Source organism: Haliotis rufescens, unplaced genomic scaffold, assembly GCF_023055435.1.
Source record: "Haliotis rufescens isolate VD_foot unplaced genomic scaffold, xgHalRufe1.0.p SCAF_16, whole genome shotgun sequence".
NCBI lineage: Eukaryota > Metazoa > Mollusca > Gastropoda > Lepetellida > Haliotidae > Haliotis > Haliotis rufescens.
In genome coordinates, this window is record NW_025963846.1 from 5,557,958 (window position 1) to 5,579,547 (window position 21,590).

Genomic DNA, 21,590 nt, shown 5'->3' on the forward strand with positions numbered 1-21,590 from the left:
CCTATATCTTTCACAGCGGTGGTATTCACACTCCCTATCGAACCATGGCTGTTTACTTCTAGAAATATAAGAAGGGCGTTTCATACATTTCGCAGCGGTACATAAAACATCTGAAAATACCTCAACTGCTTTATCAATATTACCTGAAGCGATAAAATCTGAACACTTGTCAAGCATTGCAATAGAATTTGTAGACAGTAAACTGTCTCTAAAAGTTTGAGTTTTGTCCTCGTTCCACACAAAGCGGTAGCTGTCCCCTGGGTCTCGTGCAACACGCTCACGGTCTCTCGATCCAGCTTTGGCACGTGCGTGAAATGAACATGTAACTGGCATATGGGTCGACTCTGTTCTATTTGCAATGTCAAACTGTTTGCACAACATAAACAATGAAGGGGATGCAACAATATAGTCGATTACGCTTGTGCCATTGTGGCTGATGAAGGTATAGTCACCTTTTGCCGCGTCTGATCCACATCGGCCATTGAAAATGCACAAATTCAAAGCACTACATACGTTTAGTAAAATCTTACCAAGGCGATTAACAGTAGTATCACAAGAGAAACGTTTGGTGATCACGTTGCCATAAATATCAGATGGTATTTGTTGTTACCCTGTCTGGCGCTCGGCATTAAGGGGCTAAAACAAGGAGTGGTCGGCTCGGAGTCAGTATACTGTGTCTGAGTGGGGTATCCATGTTAAACTGCGGCATGGTATCTCAGTGTGCTAGCACTATAAATCGGCATCAGTCCGGACAAGTACACGCAGCCACACACAGTTATACACGTGCATGCACGTCGCTATATAAGTGCAATAATCTTGGACGCGACGTTAAACCCCATTTCACCTCACCTCATATATCGTAGAAAGGACCTACATGTACTCTCGCACATGCACAACAAATACGTCAAATCAAAAGGGTAAATGTTGAATTGAAAAGCACGTTTCTGTAACATAAATAAATATAGCTTGAGATGAAAATTTGCTTCATAACATGGTGTCATACCAGAGCACGATGGCGTTATCCGCTTCCATACAATACGAAATGGTTGGTGCCCTAAGTGTGCTGGGATTGTATCTAAAAAAACTGTCCTCGAAAATTCTTTAAAAAACTAATTATGCTTCATAAAGCTTGGCGTCTAAGTGAAATTACGTCTCAAACATCCATTATTTTAAGAGTGATATTATATATGATAAAGAGATTATATTCCTCGTGTGTTTCCGTATCATATACAGCATATATAAGGAATAGAAACTGTATTAGGTGAACATTTGAAATTATTAGCTGAGTGTGTTTCCGTTCCGCAAATATCGGACTAAGATCCTTGTGTAAGACCTTAGTGGTCAGTACAGGTCAGTGCTTGGGCAGTACAGGTATCCCTTCGGGCAGAATGAAATTGATGGCTGAAACAAATCCAAATCAGAGACTGTTCGGACGACGGCTAATGAGCTTAGCAACGGTTACTAGGGATCAGCGTCCATGACAACCGGCTGACCACCACGTGTATATAAGTGTCCGGGCACCTGCTCTCTACATCAGACTTTCTCACTCCAGACAACTTGCAGTCCACGTGAGGTCCACATCTACCTACAACAATCATGGTAAGTAACCCTGTCACATGTACACATCAGGTACATCAGGTACACATTAAATGACCCGTGATAGAATAGGTCTTCAGCAACCCATGCTTGCCGTAAAAGGCGACTATGCTTGTCGTAAGAGCCAACTAACGGGATTAGGTGGTAAGGCTCGCTGACTTGGTTAATGCATGTCATCGTATCCCAATTGCGTGGATCGATGCTCATGATGTCAATCACTGGATTGTCTGGTCCAGACTCGATTATTTACAGACCGACGTCATATAGCTGGAATATTGCAAACAAGGAAACAAACAAACAAACAAACAAACACATGAAATGTTTCTGCTAGGCACATATTTACAATTTAAAACCTTTCATTAAGGATATTTTGGGTTTGCCGGTGAAAAGAAAAATAAATTACACTTTACTGTGAAAGATGTAATGTGGGTTTCCTTCTGGCCTGGTTGGTAAACAGTCGCTGGTCAGACTGAATGTATGATGAATCCTGTATCCTGTATCCTGTATCCTGGCTTAAATTCCAAGTCTGCAGGGTCTGACAAACATATGAAACATATCCGTATGATCTTACGTAAACTACGTTTATAACGAACACGCTTATAACGAACTTACCGATATAACGAACTTGTTTTTAGTCCCAGCCATTTGTTGCATATATGCTGTGTATATGCTTATAACGAACTACGGTTATTACGAACTTAAATTAGTGGTCCCTTTGAGTTCGTTATAACCGTAGTTTACAGATAGTTAAAAGGAAGCGACGACATGGAATAACCCGATTTTCATATACGGGACCGGTTTGGCAATTTCACATTCATCCATCTTGAGAGTACTTCTTTGTGTTCGTTACCGGGATAAATAATGGTGACTGAGTGAATAGGTTTAGTTTACCGCCGCTTCAAGCGCTATTACATCAGTCACACCTGGAATACAACAAAGCTGCATGGATACTACCAAGAGTGGATTCAACCCTGGTCTTCAGCCTGGCGAGCAAATTGCTCAGCTACTCGGCTACGTTGAAATCCATGTTACATCAGGGTGGAAGTAGTAATATCTACAACATATTTTAGACCGCCTCCGTGGTCTAGTGGTAGAGCGTCCGCCCGGAGAGCGGAAGGTCCGGGCTTCTTTCACAAAAGACGGTAAAAGATGGTACTTGTTGTTTCGGTCGGCATTAAGGGTCAGTAAACTGTGTCTGAGTGGGATATTCAATTTAAACTGCTGCATGGTATCTCAGTGGGCTAGCACTAACAATCGGGCGGACAAGTACAAGTACACACAGACACACACAGACACACACGTCGCTATAAAGTTGCAAATAATCTTGGACGCGACGTTAAACCCCATTTGACCTCACCTCACCTCATGTTATAACTCAATATTCTTTTCAGAGGGAATGTATCTCTATCCACGTCGGCCAGGCCGGAGTCCAGATGGGCAATGCATGCTGGGAGTTGTACTGTCTGGAGCACGGTATCCAGCCCGACGGTCAGATGCCCTCAGACAAGACCATCGGGGGTGGGGACGACTCCTTCAACACCTTCTTCAGCGAGACCGGGGCTGGGAAACACGTCCCGAGAGCCATCTTTGTTGACCTCGAACCAACTGTTGTCGGTGAGTGTATTGAATATTTTTGTTAATGATAATTTTCTCAAATAATCCTAAATCAAAGGTAAGTCTGTGGAATCGATATTTCTTAAATACACATAATTTTCCTTACTCATGAGTCAACTTTGTTTCCAGATGAGGTCCGGACCGGCACCTACCGCCAACTGTTCCACCCAGAGCAGCTCATCACCGGCAAGGAGGACGCAGCTAACAACTACGCCCGTGGCCACTACACCGTCGGAAAAGAGATCGTCGACCTCGTACTTGACCGCACCAGGAAGTTGGCTGACCAGTGTACTGGACTCCAGGGCTTCCTCATCTTCCACAGCTTCGGTGGCGGCACTGGCTCCGGATTCACCTCTCTCTTGATGGAGAGGCTGTCTGTTGACTACGGCAAGAAGTCCAAGTTGGAGTTCGCTGTCTACCCCGCTCCCCAGATCTCCACTGCCGTAGTGGAGCCCTACAACTCCATCCTCACAACCCACACCACCCTGGAACATTCCGACTGCGCCTTCATGGTCGACAACGAGGCCATCTACGACATCTGCAGACGTAACCTCGATATCGAACGTCCCACCTACACCAACCTCAACCGTCTGATTGGTCAGATTGTCAGCTCCATCACTGCCTCTCTCCGTTTCGATGGTGCCCTGAACGTGGATCTGACAGAGTTCCAGACCAACCTGGTGCCCTACCCACGTATCCACTTCCCTCTGGCTACCTACGCTCCTGTCATCTCCGCTGAGAAGGCCTACCACGAACAGCTGTCTGTGGCCGAGATCACCAACGCGTGCTTTGAGCCCGCGAACCAGATGGTCAAATGTGATCCCCGTCACGGCAAGTACATGGCCTGTTGCATGTTGTACCGTGGTGATGTCGTCCCTAAGGACGTCAACGCCGCCATCGCAACCATCAAGACCAAGAGAACCATCCAGTTCGTCGACTGGTGTCCCACTGGCTTCAAGGTTGGCATCAACTACCAGCCACCCACTGTTGTCCCCGGCGGTGACTTGGCCAAGGTCCAGAGAGCTGTCTGTATGTTGAGCAACACCACCGCCATCGCCGAGGCCTGGGCTCGTCTTGACCACAAGTTCGATCTGATGTACGCCAAGCGTGCCTTCGTCCACTGGTATGTGGGTGAGGGTATGGAGGAGGGAGAGTTCTCCGAGGCCCGTGAGGACTTGGCCGCCCTGGAGAAGGACTATGAGGAGGTTGGAGTCGACTCTGTTGAGGGCGAGGGAGAGGAAGAGGGAGAGGAGTATTAGTGCTACCCCAGTTGGCACTCAAATGTTCCCTTGAAGGGACGACCGAATAAAAAAAGCGTAGAAACAAATGTTTTCTTTTCGTCAGTGTATAGTATTTAGTTTATATGCTTTTATAATTATTGGAAGAGTGAGTGAGTGAGTGAGTTGTGTTTAACGCCGCTATCACGGAGTGTCATCGGGAGGAATGCCCGAAGTGATGCAGGTCTTAGACAACATGAAACACTGAATATTGCATTTTCATCTTCATGAAATATGAAATAGATTATGTGCTAAGTTTTCATCGTTATGCTCATTGAAGCCACCATTTATAACTGACGGAACACATATCATGTGCATATGTTAATAGAACCCTCAGTGGAATCCTCCAACAGATGACAATTTCTGTCACTTAATAAAACACTATTTCTGGTGCAACTATGGTTCTCGTTAATCCGATTTCACTGAGAACGCATATGTCTGGATTAACCGGTTTCCATTGTATCATATTGTTTCTTCTGATGCATTCAATTTTATTTCAACACCAATTCCTATTTCCTATTTCGACCTCCCGCCAACTGACAAAGTGGAAGGCAAATTTGAAAGAAGAAAAATGATATTTTTGTTCGAAGCAAACGACAACGTAGTGTGTCCTCTTAAGGAAATGATGATTTCCCGTCCAGTCACAGGTCAGTCCTGACCAGTCCTTGACCCCCCTTCTCATCCTGATACAAGTGTGGTGTTCATTCATCGTAATAAATATCAGAAACAAACCAAAAGTCCTTCAGACAGAAAAGTATAGGTATTTATTCTACAAGGTGTGCAGCCACACACCCATATAACATAATGAAAACAACGCAACATGGTAATCACAAGGCTGATGGATAAATTAATACATTTTGTCAAAATCAAAACCTTTATTAGAATAATATGTTGTGTGATATTATGGAGCAGGATCGGATTTGCAGCTGACAAGAACCGACTGGGAGAGGGGGATGTGATTCGTCAGCCAGGATTTGTTACGGGTTCGGTCGTGTGGTTTAAGTAAAGGCTTTATTTGACAGCAATGTCGATGCGAATTTAATATTTCAGTTTAGATTTTAGCTAGACTTCATGTTGAATTATTAGAGGGTCAAATTGCATGGGGAACACAACGCTGCAAGGTCCGAAATTATGTCTTTGAAACACACTACTATTGAGGTACAGTGGTTATTTTGGAATAATACTTTCAGGCCGACGGTAGATATAATAATACCATAGGGTCGACACTGTTGTTTCTGGAACACCATACTGGAGAGGTGACACTGGTGTCTTTGGAACACAATACTGGAGAGGTGACGCTGGTGTCTTTGGAACACAATACTAGAGAGGTCACACTGGTGTCTTTGGAACACAATACTAGAGAGGTGACACTGGTGTCTTTGGAACACAATACTGGAGAGGTGACACTGGTGTCTTTGGAACACACCCAAAAAGTCAATACTGGAGGTGACACTGGTGTCTTTGGAACACAATACTGGAGAGGTGACACTGGTGTCTTTGGAATACAATACTAGAGAGGTGACACTGGTGTCTTTGGAACACAATACTAGAGAGGTGACACTGGTGTCTTTGGAACACACCCAAAAAGTCAATACTGGAGGTGACACTGGTGTCTTTGGAACACACCCAAAAAGTCAATACTGGAGGTGACACTGGTGTCTTTGGAATACAATACTGGAGAGGTGACACTGGTGTCTTTGGAACACAATACTAGAGAGGTGACACTGGTGTCTTTGGAACACACCCAAAAAGTCAATACTGGAGGTGACACTGGTGTCTTTGGAACACAACGCTGGAGAGGTGACACTGGTGTCTTTGGAACACAATGCTGGAGAGGTGACACTGGTGTCTTTGGAACACAATGCTGGAGAGGTGACACTGGTGTCTTTGGAATACAATACTAGAGAGGTGACACTGGTGTCTTTGGAACACAATGCTGGAGAGGTGACACTGGTGTCTTTGGAATACAATACTGGAGAGGTGACACTGGTGTCTTTGGAATACAATACTAGAGAGGTGACACTGGTGTCTTTGGAATACAATACTGGAGAGGTGACACTGGTGTCTTTGGAATACAATACTAGAGAGGTCACACTGGTGTCTTTGGAATACAATACTGGAGAGGTGACACTGGTGTCTTTGGAACACAATACTGGAGAGGTGACACTGGTGTCTTTGGAATACAATACTAGAGAGGTGACACTGGTGTCTTTGGAACACAATACTAGAGAGGTCACACTGGTGTCTTTGGAATACAATACTGGAGAGGTGACACTGGTGTCTTTGGAACACAATGCTGGAGAGGTGACACTGGTGTCTTTGGAATACAATACTAGAGAGGTGACACTGGTGTCTTTGGAACACAATGCTGGAGAGGTGACACTGGTGTCTTTGGAATACAATACTGGAGAGGTGACACTGGTGTCTTTGGAACACAATACTAGAGAGGTCACACTGGTGTCTTTGGAATACAATACTAGAGAGGTCACACTGGTGTCTTTGGAATACAATACTGGAGAGGTGACACTGGTGTCTTTGGAACACACCCACAAAGTCAATACTGGAGAGGTGACACTAGCGTTTTTGGAACACAATACTAGAGAAGTGACACTGGTGTCTTTGGAATACAATACTAGAGAGGTGACACTGGTGTCTTTGGAATACAATACTAGAGAAGTGACACTGGTGTCTTTGGAATACAATAATAGAGAGGTGACACTGGTGTCTTTGGAATACAATACTGGAGAAGTGACACTGGTGTCTTTGGAACACAATACTAGAGAGGTGACACTGGTGTCTTTGGAACACAATACTAGAGAGGTGACACTGGTGTCTTTGGAACACACCCAAAAAGTCAATACTGGAGGTGACACTGGTGTCTTTGGAACACAACGCTGGAGAGGTGACACTGGTGTCTTTGGAACACAATGCTGGAGAGGTGACACTGGTGTCTTTGGAACACAATGCTGGAGAGGTGACACTGGTGTCTTTGGAATACAATACTAGAGAGGTGACACTGGTGTCTTTGGAACACAATGCTGGAGAGGTGACACTGGTGTCTTTGGAATACAATACTGGAGAGGTGACACTGGTGTCTTTGGAATACAATACTAGAGAGGTGACACTGGTGTCTTTGGAATACAATACTGGAGAGGTGACACTGGTGTCTTTGGAATACAATACTAGAGAGGTCACACTGGTGTCTTTGGAATACAATACTGGAGAGGTGACACTGGTGTCTTTGGAACACAATACTGGAGAGGTGACACTGGTGTCTTTGGAATACAATACTAGAGAGGTGACACTGGTGTCTTTGGAACACAATACTAGAGAGGTCACACTGGTGTCTTTGGAATACAATACTGGAGAGGTGACACTGGTGTCTTTGGAACACAATGCTGGAGAGGTGACACTGGTGTCTTTGGAATACAATACTAGAGAGGTGACACTGGTGTCTTTGGAACACAATGCTGGAGAGGTGACACTGGTGTCTTTGGAATACAATACTAGAGAGGTGACACTGGTGTCTTTGGAACACAATACTAGAGAGGTCACACTGGTGTCTTTGGAATACAATACTAGAGAGGTCACACTGGTGTCTTTGGAATACAATACTGGAGAGGTGACACTGGTGTCTTTGGAACACACCCACAAAGTCAATACTGGAGAGGTGACACTAGCGTTTTTGGAACACAATACTAGAGAAGTGACACTGGTGTCTTTGGAATACAATACTAGAGAGGTGACACTGGTGTCTTTGGAATACAATACTAGAGAAGTGACACTGGTGTCTTTGGAATACAATAATAGAGAGGTGACACTGGTGTCTTTGGAATACAATACTGGAGAAGTGACACTGGTGTCTTTGGAACACAATACTAGAGAGGTGACACTGGTGTCTTTGAAACACAATACTAGAGAGGTGACACTGGTGTCTTTGGAACACACCCAAAAAGTCAATACTGGAGGTGACACTGGTGTCTTTGGAACACAATGCTGGAGAGGTGACACTGGTGTCTTTGGAACACAATACTAGAGAGGTGACACTGGTGTCTTTGGAAGACAATACTAGAGAAGTGACACTGGTGTCTTTGGAACACACCCAAAAAGTCAATACTGGAGGTGACACTGGTGTCTTTGGAACACAATGCTGGAGAGGTGACACTGGTGTCTTTGGAACACAATACTGGAGAGGTGACACTGGTGTCTTTGGAACACAATACTGGAGAGGTGACACTGGTGTCTTTGGAACACACCCACAAAGTCAATACTGGAGAGGTGACACTAGCGTTTTTGGAACACACCCAAAAAGTCAATACTGGAGGTGACACTGGTGTCTTTGGAACACAATGCTGGAGAGGTGACACTGGTGTGTTTGGAACACAATACTAGAGAAGTGACACTGGTGTCTTTGAAACACAATACTAGAGAGGTGACACTGGTGTCTTTGGAATACAATACTGGAGAGGTGACACTGGTGTCTTTGGAACACAATACTGGAGAGGTGACACTGGTGTCTTTGGAACACACCCACAAAGTCAATACTGGAGAGGTGACACTAGCGTTTTTGGAACAATATTTTACGACTGCACATCATTAGTATTATTGTTATCATTATATTGTTGCATTATTATTAATGTAAGAGTGTGTGAGTGAGTGAGTTGGGTTTAACGCCGCTTTCACCAGTATTCCAGCTATATTACGGCGTGTCAGCTTAATGTGGGAGGAAAGCCCGAAGTGATGCAGGTCTCAGACGTTTACCACCTCAGTGAAACCCAAGAGCACGGGTATGGTGCTGACAAACCTAGAAACATAATCGGGGCGAACCGGGATTCGAACCCACAATCATAGGTTTCATAGACATAATCAAATTGAGCAATCGTTCTTTCAATTTTCAATTACATAAAAAAACAACTCGGTATGCTCGGTATACTCTCAGTTTATGAAATGATGAAATCATACAACTTAAAAAAGGATGTAATAGCGAAATGGCTTGAACATTTAACGTGTAAATTAGACCTTAGATTCAGCTCTCACCTGACTGTGTCAGTGTTATTTGACAGTCGACTAATGTTGTACAGTTTATAATGGCGTATTAGACTTTCCATCAAATGTAATCATGAATTACATGTACTGAAAAATTGACATATTTTAGTTTGACGTCATAGCTTGTTTGACGACGTCGGAGAAAGACGACAACGTTTGATTAATATATAGGATATTCCATGTGTTGAGTGAAATATTATGTTTCTCTCATCGAGTGACGGGGAAAAGAAGATATTATCACGAGTTGCAAAGCCACGGGGAAACATGGTATTTCACTCGACACATTGAATATCCAATTTATTATATACTTTTTGTGCAGTTTTTGTACCGGAAAATTAAATGTGTAACTCATGTAAGACATTACTTCCGTCGAAATGAAATATCAAGTGTTATGTTCAGTGCAAGAAAACATCGCTCTTCTCAACTTTAGAAAAATCAGTCTTTCACACTAAATTATGTAATAGATATCTCACCCAATTTTCTTTCATAGGATCTCCATTTGTAAAACTGAATTTCAAGATCTTTCATACTATAAACGAAAATTAGTTGAGGTATTTATTGGTCAAAGACATAAACAGAGATTATCATACGAGCATGTGTGTCGTGCTGATGTTACAAACGACTGCCGGTGTATTTCCCAAGAGAGGGCGAGTTTCGAAAAATCAGTATGACAAACATGCGAGTGTAATATATTCTTTATTGACTGGATTGACTGTATGTTTTTCGATTCATTTTAAGGATTGAATGTTTATGTTTTCGGTTAATTGAGGTATGAATTGCTAAACCGATGTGCAAACTGTATGGATCCGCACAGCTGACGACTGTCGTAAAAATATGGGAGCTGCGATCACCTTAGCGCTACGATTGTTGTAAGTCTACCTTAATATATGGGAGTTACGGTCATCTTAGCGCTACGACTGTCGTAAGTCTATCTTAATATATGGGAGTTACGATTACCTTAGCGCTACGATTGTTGTAAATCTATCTTAATATATGGGAGTTACGATCACCTTAGCGCTCCGACTGTCGTAAGTCTATCTTAATATATGGGAGTTACGATCACCTTAGCGCTATGATTGTCGTAAGTCTATCTTGATATATGGGAGTTGCGTTCACCTTAGCGCTACGACTGTCGTAAGTCTATCTTAATATATAGGAGTTACGGTCACCTTAGCGCTACGATTGTCGTAAGTCTATCTTAATATATGGGAGTTACGATTACCTTAGCGCTACGATTGTCGTAAGTCTATCTTAATATATGGGAGTTGCGATTGTCGTAAATCTATCTTAGTATATGGGAGTTTCGGTCACCTTAGCGCTACGATTGTCGTAAATCTATGTTAATATATGGGAATTGCGATCGCCTTAGCGCCACGTTTGCTTTGCGGAACGGTCCTGGGCCATTCCTGCCACCGATGATTCATGGAATAGTTATAAATCAACATAATATACTGACGAATAGGTTCTCATGTTTACAGATAGGGCCCAGGAGTTCTGGGAGTTATATTACCCAGGCTTCACCCAGGCATCCACGTTGCACGCCACTGGATGTACTAAACATTATGCACGCATGTTTGATGGTGGCTTAAAATGAAACTTACAAAACAAACTTATTCGATGGTGATGTATTTGATACGGGTATCATAGTTCTGTTTTGGGCGATACCACAACACGTGAGCGAGTTAATATTTAACCTCGCATCGGCATTACCATTTCGGTGAAACCCAAGAGCACGGGTATGGTGCTGACAAACCTAGAAACATAATCGGGGCGAACCGGGATTCGAACCCACAATCATAGGTTTCCGGCGTGCCCAAGGGACGCAACTCTGCACAGTGAATCGCGGCGCCTTAGACGACTGGGCCACCCGTGCCCCTCCCAGTGTTGTAAGGTTCAGTGCCAAAACTTTCAAAGCTTTCTTAAATCTGCGCAAGAACATTTTATATCAGAGCTAAAGTATTTATATTTTCTAGTTTATTCTGTATTTTATGTAAACGTATTCTGTTTTTTACGTAACTGTATTCTGATTTATATTTAGGAGATTGGTGTGTTTTGAATATGTTGTGTACATACTTTTAGTCTCTCATAACTCCAAAAGGAGTTGCTCATATTTATATCACAATATAAAATGTTTCATATGTTAAAACAAGGTGAGACTCAAATATATTAGCTTTCTGTCTGTCTGTTTATTAATCTCCTTGAGTATGCATGATCAGAACACACAATCGGACTTTCGCTGTCGCGATCTGGTAAGCGATGTTTTGATTGGTCGGATGAAAGGTCATTCTGAAGTAACCTATAATGGGATATCCTCTTATCTATGTGCAGCGGTAGCAAGCACTAAGATCTCGATCTAAAGGGCCTGTCCTGTTTCGGCGACTGTTTTTAGCCTAATAACGTATTGATAACGTTTGTCATTTTTGGGCCAAATCAAATTTCAATTGTTTGCTTTCTTTTCATATTCAAACAAAATCGACTTGAGCACATTTCTTTTTATATGTTCAAAATATAAGATCAGAATTCTTTGGGGAGGACGAAAATGCAAACTTGTGTGATCCTCACATAGTCACGGGGTGGAACGGGTGGCCCAGTCATCTAAGGCGCCGCGATTCGCTGTGCAGAGTTGCGTCTCTGTGGCATGGCAGAACCCAATGATTGTGGGTTCGAATCCCGGTTCGCCCCGATTATGTTTCTAGGTTTGTCAGCACCATACCCGTGCTCGTGGGTTTCATCGAAATGGTAAACGTCTGAGACCTGCATCACTTCGGGCCTTCCTCCAACATTAAGCTGACACGCCGTGATATAACTGGAATACTGTTACAAGCGGCATTAAACACAACTCACACACTCACACAGTCACGATCGAAAATCAAACAAAAGAGGAAACATTTTAAACTTTTTTTATTCGGTCGTTCCATCAAGGGAACATTTGAGTGTCAGTTTGGGGTAGCACTAATACTCCTCTCCCTCTTCCTCTCCCTCGCCCTCAACTGAGTCCACTCCAACCTCCTCGTAGTCCTTCTCCAGGGCAGCCAAGTCCTCACGGGCCTCGGAGAACTCTCCCTCCTCCATACCCTCACCCACGTACCAGTGGACGAAGGCACGCTTGGCGTACATCAGATCGAACTTGTGGTCAAGACGAGCCCAGGCCTCGGCGATGGCCGTGGTGTTGCTCAACATACAGACAGCTCTCTGGACCTTGGCCAAATCACCACCGGGGACAACAGTGGGTGGCTGATAGTTGATGCCAACCTTGAAACCAGTCGGACACCAGTCGACGAACTGGATGGTTCTCTTGGTCTTGATGGTGGCGATGGCGGCGTTGACGTCCTTAGGGACGACATCACCACGGTACAACATGCAACAGGCCATGTACTTGCCGTGACGGGGATCACATTTGACCATCTGGTTGGCGGGCTCGAAGCAAGCGTTAGTGATCTCGGCCACAGACAGCTGTTCGTGGTAGGCCTTCTCGGCGGAGATGACAGGAGCGTAGGTAGCCAGAGGGAAGTGGATACGTGGGTAGGGTACCAGGTTGGTCTGGAACTCTGTCAGATCTACGTTCAGGGCACCATCGAAACGGAGAGAGGCAGTGATGGAGCTAACAATCTGACCAATCAGACGGTTGAGGTTGGTGTAGGTGGGACGTTCGATATCGAGGTTACGTCTGCAGATGTCGTAGATGGCCTCGTTGTCGACCATGAAGGCACAGTCGGAATGTTCCAGGGTGGTGTGGGTGGTCAGGATGGAGTTGTAGGGTTCCACCACGGCAGTGGAGATCTGGGGAGCGGGGTAGACTGCGAACTCCAACTTGGACTTCTTGCCGTAGTCCACAGACAGCCTCTCCATCAAGAGAGAGGTGAAGCCGGAGCCAGTGCCACCACCGAAGCTGTGGAAGATGAGGAAGCCTTGGAGTCCAGTGCACTGGTCAGCCAACTTCCTCGTGCGGTCAAGTACGAGATCGACGATCTCTTTTCCGACGGTATAGTGACCACGGGCGTAGTTGTTGGCGGCGTCCTCCTTGCCGGTGATGAGCTGCTCTGGGTGGAACAGTTGGCGGTAGGTGCCGGTACGGACCTCATCTAGAAAGACAGTTGACTCATGAGTAAGGAAAATTATGTTTTTATTCTAATGTACTTATTAAAAAAAATATCGATTTTCCAGAGTAAACTTAGATGTAAGGTTATTTGGGAAAATGGTCATAAACAACAGAAAAACATCCAATATACTCACCAACAACAGTTGGTTCGAGGTCAACAAAGATGGCTCTCGGGACGTGTTTCCCAGCCCCGGTCTCGCTGAAGAAGGTGTTGAAGGAGTCGTCCCCACCCCCGATTGTCTTGTCTGAGGGCATCTGACCGTCGGGCTGAATGCCGTGCTCCAGACAGTACAACTCCCAGCATGCATTGCCCATCTGGACTCCGGCCTGGCCGACGTGGATAGAGATACATTCCCTCTGAAGTTACAAAAGAAAACGTTGGTGAGTGACAGTTTATATATTCAACATGTCAGTTACCTTCAATAAGTAATGAATTATTCCACACATGACGGGTTAGACACATTTACCCTCTTTGGAATACTCGTTTGACACCTTAATCAGTTATAGGGTATTGAACGACAGCCTAAAAAAGCTTCTTCTTTCTCTGCGAGTTACACCCTGACGCCCTGAATAGGTACAGTTTACCGCCGCTTCTATCACTAACGCAGCAGTCCCCGTGGTGGTACAAGACTAAGCGGAACGGTAATCAGCATGTGCAGATTCAAACCCTGGTCTTCAGCCTGTTGAGCGAATGACTTAACTACTAGGCCACGAGGACTCCATGTCAGATCAGGGGGGAAGTTGTGATTTTCATTACAATGATAACAGATCATTTGTTGTCAGGTTGAATTCTCAAAATGGGAAAGAATACAATACATCCTTAAAGAAATGCGATAGACATGCGGGTACGTATATCCCTAGAGCCCTGGCGTTTTGAGTAGTTGTTCCGTACATGACTAAACTAGTGCCGATAAGACGTTAATATTTCATCTCTAACACTAGTGAGTGTATTTCTCTACGTTGGATGTTGCAAGGAAAAGGAGTTATACTGGTGCCTAATTCTGATTTAATGTCAACGACGTGTGTAAGTGTTGATTCCCACTGAACACATCTACATTATACTTACCATGATTGTAGATGATTGTAGTTGTTGTATGTAGATCTCACGTGGACTGCAAGTTGTCTGGTGTGAGAAAGACTGACGTAGAGAGGAGGTGCCCGGACGCTTATATACACGTAGTGGTCAGTCTGTTGTCAAGGACGCTGATCCCCAGTAACCGTTGCTAAGCTCATTACGACGGCGGCGTCTGGTGTTTAAGGGTGAAGGTTCACTTGAGTCAGGATTATCATTGCGTGCTTAATCATCTAAATGCTGGCAGCCTAATTAACAGAAGGTACATTGAACGCTTAATTAATGATTGTGTACTTGTAGCATCGTATTGTTCCTTGCTACAACTTGTGAGCTATTTTATTTACTTAATGCGTAATGAGACTTCTATGTTTCTACAGCCAGGGCTCATATCCAAAGTTTCTTTTTAATGTTTTTTTCCAACTTGATGTAACGTTTAACCTATTATGATACATTTTATTTCCCGAAACAAAACTAAATGTTACTGTTAACCGATACGAACTGGTTTCTTTTCCAAGACCCAGCTTGATGCGATGTTTCATTGGTTGGAAATGATTTTCTTTCCAAGGCCGAACGAAATGCGCACCTAATGTTTCACTGATATGAAATACATAACTTTCTTAGACCCAGACAGAAGCACTGTTTCACTAATATGAAATATATTACTTTTTCAGACCCAGATAGGTTCACTGTTTCACTAATATGGAAGAGATTACTTTCTTAGACCCAGATAGGTGCACTGTTTCACTAATATGAAATAGATTACTTTCTAAGACCCAGATAGGTACAATGTTTCACTAATATGAATTAGATTACTTTCTAAGACCCATATAGGTACAATGTTTCACGAATATGAAATAGATTACTTTCTTAGACCCAGATAGGTGCACTGTTTCACTAATATGAAATATATTACTTTCTTAGACCCAGATAGGTGCACTTTTTCACTAATATGAAATTGATTACTTTCTAAGACCCATATAGGTGCAATGTTTCACGAATATGAAACATATTACTTTCTTAGACCCAGATAGGTGCAATGTTTCACTAATATTAAAGAGATTACTTTCTAAGACCCAGATAGGATCACTGTTTCACTAATATGAAATATATTACTTTCTTAGAACCAGATAGGTGCACTTTTTCACTAATATGAAATTGATTACTTTCTAAGACCCAGATAGGTACAATGTTTCACGAATATGAAATAGATTACTTTCTTAGACACAGATAGGGGCACTGTTTCACTAATATGAAATAGATTACTTTCTTAGACCCAGATAGGTGCACTTTTTCAATAATATGAAATTGATTACTTTCTAAGACCAAGATAGGTACAATGTTTCACGAATATGAAATAGATTACTTTCTTAGACCCAGATAGGTGCACTATTTCACTAATATGAAATAGATTACTTTCTAAGACCCAGATAGGTACAATGTTTCACTGATATGAAATATATTACTTTCTAAGACCCAGATAGGTACCATGTTTCACTAATATGAAATAGATTACTTTCTAAGACCCATATAGGTTCAATGTTTCACTAATATGAAAGAGATTACTTTCTAAGACCAAGATAGATGCAATGTTTCACTGATATGAAATAGATTACTTTCTAAGACCCAGATAGGTGCAATGTTTCACTAATATGAAAGAGTTTACTTCCAACAGGAGATGTATCGCTTTACTGATACCAACGATTTATCAGTTAATGGAGCATGAACCGTCTGACGTCTAGAAAATGTACATTTGTGAAATATGCAAATCATGTTTCAACGTATATTTATCATAAATAACGGCAGATATGCGCTTGATAAACATGTGTCCACACCAATGCATGTTAAACTGATAAAGAATCCTCTACACTTTACTGAGGTATTGCTCTCTGCAAGGCGTTTCCGACATCCGGTGACCTTTTACTGTTGCAAATTATCGCATAAGAAGTTGCACCATTTCATCAACGTATTATGTACAGACTTGACAATCAACGAAAACCATTGTGTGTTTATAGTGCTTCATTTTTGTGAACTCAAGAGTGCACCGTGTCCACCATTTCGGAATAATGAGAGAGTTTCCTCCCCCTAAGCGACTGTTTATTCATTGTAATGTGAAATAGGTGAAGGGTTCGAGGCTATCTACAATGAAAAGCCAAGTCAAAAAGCTAATACGCAAAAGCGTTGCACAACACAGCAGTGCACATGAAGTGATGACAAACTAAGTCACGTGCAGTACGTCATCGGGTGTCTGCCGGTAGAAGGCTTCATCTGAAGCTCTGTCAAACAACGTTCTTCATAAACAAAGGTATAACTTATATCTGTAATATTCAATGCAGGTCAAGATGATAACGTTCCTTAATAAGTGATTTAGACAATTTAACGTAATAATGTGTACACTCAATCTGGACAGATGTATCAAATTGGATATATTATTAGTCGATAACGTTTTACGCAGTTTACACATATTTGGCCAGATATAACAATTCTTTGGGGTATAAAGAAGTCGTTGTTGGGGAAGAGCTTCACATCTGAAAAGATAGTGAAACAGATGCGGTCTTCTCTCAGAAACCCTCGCCATCGGCCGGTTTCAATGGGTAAATGATGATTCGAAGTGCGAAAATGTAAAATCGGTAAGTAGATAGTTTTGGGAAGTAATTATAGAACATTTTCGAATTTTGGTAATTCTTCAAAGTGTTGGTAATTTAAACGTTTTGAACTTGATGAGATACATTCTCGCTACTGTTGTATAAATTGGTCTTTAAGAATTCTCTCGACCTTTGAAACCAGCCAGTAAGTTGAGCAAATAGATGGGTTTATTTGATTGCAAATAGATTGTATCGACTGAACAATGTATGGTATTGACTACACAACGTATGGCATTGACTGTACATAATGTACACATTTTATGGTATTGATTGTAAATACTCTAATGTATGTTATTGACTTCATAACGTATGATATTGACTATAAACAGTTTATTGAATATGTATAATCTATGGTATTGACTATACACAATTTTTTTATTGACTGCCTATAATGTATGGTATTTTCTGTACACAGCGTATGGTATTCACTATATTATTAACTGTACACAATGTATGGTATTCATTGTGCACAATGTATGGTATTCATTGTGCACAACGTAAGGTATTCACTGTTGACAACGTATGGTATCGACTATCAATGTTGTTACTCGAACCCGGTTGTTTCACTTGGCGAGTAAGTGAGTTTAAATTTTACATCACATGGGCAATTTTCAGCCATATTGTGACGAACATGACAAGCAGATGTTTCTAAAACCCAATATGAAATGCAACATCTGTTAACAGCGTATCATTCTCAATACGCCAAAGTCCAATGACTCGGTGCACCATATCCAATGGCGTTAATATCAGCTTAATCCTAAGAATGCAGTGATGAATTTGGAATACTTAGGGGCGCGGAAGGGTGCGGTATTGATGGGTGGAGGAGGTCCAAATAATTGGGGAATCCACTAAGTATACATCTAAAGAATACGTTCCTGAATAACTGTTTTTTACAGAATTTTTGAATCAATATGCGAAGGCCAGACACGCTTGTGATTACAGCTATACACGGTTACATGAAATAACTCGTATTTGGTTGAAGGTTTTACAAGTATTGAATCCTCTTTCATCATCAGTTTACATAGTTGCACAAAAAGGCTGTGTGTAGGGACACAAATTAATTGTTATTTGCCAAAGGATCCACTCAGGGTGGTATAAACACAGAAGGAGCTTAAATGCGAATAATCAGGTAATAAAAAACTATCTATTTCAGCCTTTTTCAAAATGACGAAAATCCTTTATTTTCCTTGTGGTCTTCGGATACTCACGAAAGTAAGTAAAATCAATACGATGCAAAAACAAAAACAAAACATTTCTTTCTGAGCTTTTTTATTTGGTCGTTCCATTCGGGGAACATTTGAGTGTCAACTGGGGTAGCACTAATATTCCTCTCCCTCTTCCTCTCCCTCGCCCTCAACAGAGTCCACTCCAACCTCCTCATAGTCCTTCTCCAGGGCGGCCAAGTCCTCACGGGCCTCGGAGAACTCTCCTTCCTCCATACCCTCACCCACGTACCAGTGGACGAAGGCACGCTTGGCGTACATCAGATCGAACTTGTGGTCAAGACGAGCCCAGGCCTCGGCGATGGCCGTGGTGTTGCTCAACATACAGACAGCTCTCTGGACCTTGGCCAAGTCACCGCCGGGGACAACAGTGGGTGGCTGGTAGTTGATGCCAACCTTGAAGCCAGTGGGACACCAATCGACGAACTGGATGGTTCTCTTGGTCTTGATGGTGGCGATGGCGGCGTTGACGTCCTTAGGGACGACATCGCCACGGTACAACATGCAACAGGCCATGTACTTGCCGTGACGGGGATCACATTTGACCATCTGGTTGGCGGGCTCAAAGCAAGCGTTAGTGATCTCGGCCACAGACAGTTGTTCGTGGTAGGCCTTCTCGGCGGAGATGACAGGAGCGTAGGTAGCCAGAGGGAAGTGGATACGTGGGTAGGGTACCAGGTTGGTCTGGAACTCTGTCAGATCCACGTTCAGGGCACCATCGAAACGGAGAGAGGCAGTGATGGAGCTGACAATCTGACCAATGAGACGGTTGAGGTTGGTGTAGGTGGGACGTTCGATATCGAGGTTACGTCTGCAGATGTCGTAGATGGCCTCGTTGTCGACCATGAAGGCACAGTCGGAATGTTCCAGGGTGGTGTGGGTGGTCAGGATGGAGTTGTAGGGCTCCACCACGGCAGTAGAGATCTGGGGAGCGGGGTAGACAGCGAACTCCAACTTGGACTTCTTGCCGTAGTCCACAGACAGTCTCTCCATCAAGAGAGACGTGAAGCCGGAGCCAGTGCCGCCACCGAAGCTGTGGAAGATGAGGAAGCCCTGGAGTCCAGTGCACTGGTCAGCCAACTTCCTGGTGCGGTCAAGTACGAGATCGACGATCTCTTTTCCGACGGTGTAGTGACCACGGGCGTAGTTGTTAGCTGCGTCCTCCTTGCCGGTGATGAGCTGCTCTGGATGGAACAGTTGTCGGTAGGTGCCGGTTCGAACCTCATCTGGAAACACAGTTGACATATGAGTAAGGAAAATTATGTTTTTATTCTAATGTATTATTTAAAAAATATCGAGTTTACATAGTAAACTGGGGGCACGGGTGGCCCAGTCGTCGAAGGTGCCGCGATTCGCTGTGCAGAGTTGCGTTCCTTGGGCACGCTAGAAACCTATGTTTGTGGGTTCGAATCCCGGTTCGCCTCGATTATGTTTCTAGGTTTGTCAGCATCATATCCGTGCTCGCTGGTTTCACCGACGTGGTAAACGTCTAAGACCTGCATCACTTCGGGCGTTCCTCCCACATTAAACTGACACACCGTGATATAACTGGAATAATGTTAAAAGCGGCGTTAATCCTAACTCACTCACCCAGTCACTACAGAGTAAACTTAGATTAAGTTATTTGGGAAAATGGTCATTAACAACAACAAAACCATTCAATATACTCACCAACAACAGTTGGTTCGAGGTCAACAAAGATGGCTCTCGGGACGTGTTTCCCAGCCCCGGTCTCGCTGAAGAAGGTGTTGAAGGAGTCGTCCCCACCCCCGATTGTCTTGTCTGAGGGCATCTGACCGTCGGGCTGGATGCCGTGCTCCAGACAGTACAACTCCCAGCATGCATTGCCCATCTGGACTCCGGCCTGGCCGACGTGGATGGAGATACATTCCCTCTGAAGTTACAAAAGACAACGTTAGTTCATCCAAATATTTCAGTTACTTTCAATAAGTAATGAATTATTCCTTACATGACGGGTTAGACTCATTTATCCTCTTGGGAATAGTTGTTCGATATCTTTATCGGTTGTAGCATATTGAACAACAGCCTAAAAAGCCTTTTTTCTTTCAGCGAGTTACACCTTGACACCCTGAATAGGAACAGTTTACCGCCGCTTCTAGCACTACTTCAGGAGTCCCCGTGGTGATACAAGACTGAGCGGAACGGTAATCACCACGTGCAGATTTTAACCCTGGTCTTCAGCCTGTTGAGCGAATGACTTAACTACTAGGCCACGAGGAGTTCATTTCACATCAGGGTAAAAGTTGTGATTTTCATTGCAGTGACTTTAACAGGGCATCATATTTGTAATGAAAAGATTCCACACGGCCTTGTTTTCTTTAACTGTTCTCTGTCTGGTTCAAACTTCAAAATGGGAAAGAATACAATACATCCTTAAAGAAATGTGATAGACGTGTATCCGTAGAGCACTGGCGTTTTGAGTAGTTGTTCCTACATGACTAAACTAATGTCGATAAGACGTTAATATTTCATCTCTCATACTTGTGAGTGTATTTTTCTACGTTGTGCGTTGTAAGGAATAGGAGTTATACTGGTGCCAAATTCTGAATTAATGTCAATGTCTTTTGCAAGTGTTGATTCCCACTGAACACATCTACATTATAGTTACCATGATTGTTGTAGGTAGATGTGGATCTCACGTGGACTGCAAGTTGTCTGGTGTGAGAAAATCTGATGTAGAGAACAGGTCCCTGGACACTTATATACACGTCGTGTTCAACCGGTTGTCAAGGACGCTGATCCCCAGTAACCGTTGCTAAGCTCATTACGACGGCGGCGTCTGGGGTTTCAGGGTGAAGGTTCACTTGAGCCGGGATTATCATTGTGTTCTTAATAATCTAAATGCTGACAGCCTAATTAACAGAAGGTACATTGACAACTTAATTAATGATTGTTTACTTGTAGCATCGTATTGTTTCTCTTTTATTTACTTAATGCATAATGAAACTTCCTTTTTTTCTACAGCCTGGGCTAATATCTAAAGTTTCTTTTTTTCCAACT

At 43.2% G+C, this 21,590-nt stretch overlaps 3 protein-coding genes across 3 annotated transcripts; 1 reads left to right on the forward strand and 2 right to left on the reverse strand.

The window, feature by feature from the left end:
* Positions 1-1,534: 1,534 nt before the first annotated feature.
* Positions 1,535-4,537, forward strand: LOC125371554 (tubulin alpha-1A chain-like). The gene is made up of 3 exons (XM_046513515.2): positions 1,535-1,599; positions 2,988-3,210; positions 3,340-4,537. Exons 1-3 carry the CDS (start codon positions 1,597-1,599, stop codon positions 4,467-4,469), a joined length of 1,356 nt encoding a protein of 451 aa, XP_046369471.1. The 5' UTR covers positions 1,535-1,596; the 3' UTR covers positions 4,470-4,537.
* Positions 4,538-12,419: 7,882 nt separating this feature from the next.
* On the reverse strand, positions 12,420-14,764 carry LOC124144219 (tubulin alpha-1A chain-like). Its single transcript, XM_046513514.2, has 3 exons — positions 14,699-14,764; positions 13,767-13,989; positions 12,420-13,615 (listed from the first exon to the last, which is right to left on the reverse strand). Exons 1-3 carry the CDS (start codon positions 14,699-14,701, stop codon positions 12,486-12,488), a joined length of 1,356 nt encoding a protein of 451 aa, XP_046369470.1. The 5' UTR covers positions 14,702-14,764; the 3' UTR covers positions 12,420-12,485.
* Positions 14,765-18,598: 3,834 nt separating this feature from the next.
* On the reverse strand, positions 18,599-21,302 carry LOC124144218 (tubulin alpha-1A chain-like). Its single transcript, XM_046513513.2, has 3 exons — positions 21,199-21,302; positions 20,241-20,463; positions 18,599-19,795 (listed from the first exon to the last, which is right to left on the reverse strand). Exons 1-3 carry the CDS (start codon positions 21,199-21,201, stop codon positions 18,666-18,668), a joined length of 1,356 nt encoding a protein of 451 aa, XP_046369469.1. The 5' UTR covers positions 21,202-21,302; the 3' UTR covers positions 18,599-18,665.
* Between the last annotated feature and the right edge of the window lie 288 nt (positions 21,303-21,590).

Excerpts from the sequence above, each read along its gene's own strand:
- LOC124144218 (XM_046513513.2), bottom strand. Across the intron at positions 19,796-20,240 it reads CCTCGAACCAACTGTTGTTG|ATGAGGTTCGAACCGGCACC; the intron begins GTGAGTATATTG and ends CTGTGTTTCCAG.
- LOC125371554 (XM_046513515.2), top strand. Across the intron at positions 3,211-3,339 it reads CCTCGAACCAACTGTTGTCG|ATGAGGTCCGGACCGGCACC; the intron begins GTGAGTGTATTG and ends CTTTGTTTCCAG.
- LOC124144219 (XM_046513514.2), bottom strand. Across the intron at positions 13,616-13,766 it reads CCTCGAACCAACTGTTGTTG|ATGAGGTCCGTACCGGCACC; the intron begins GTGAGTATATTG and ends CTGTCTTTCTAG.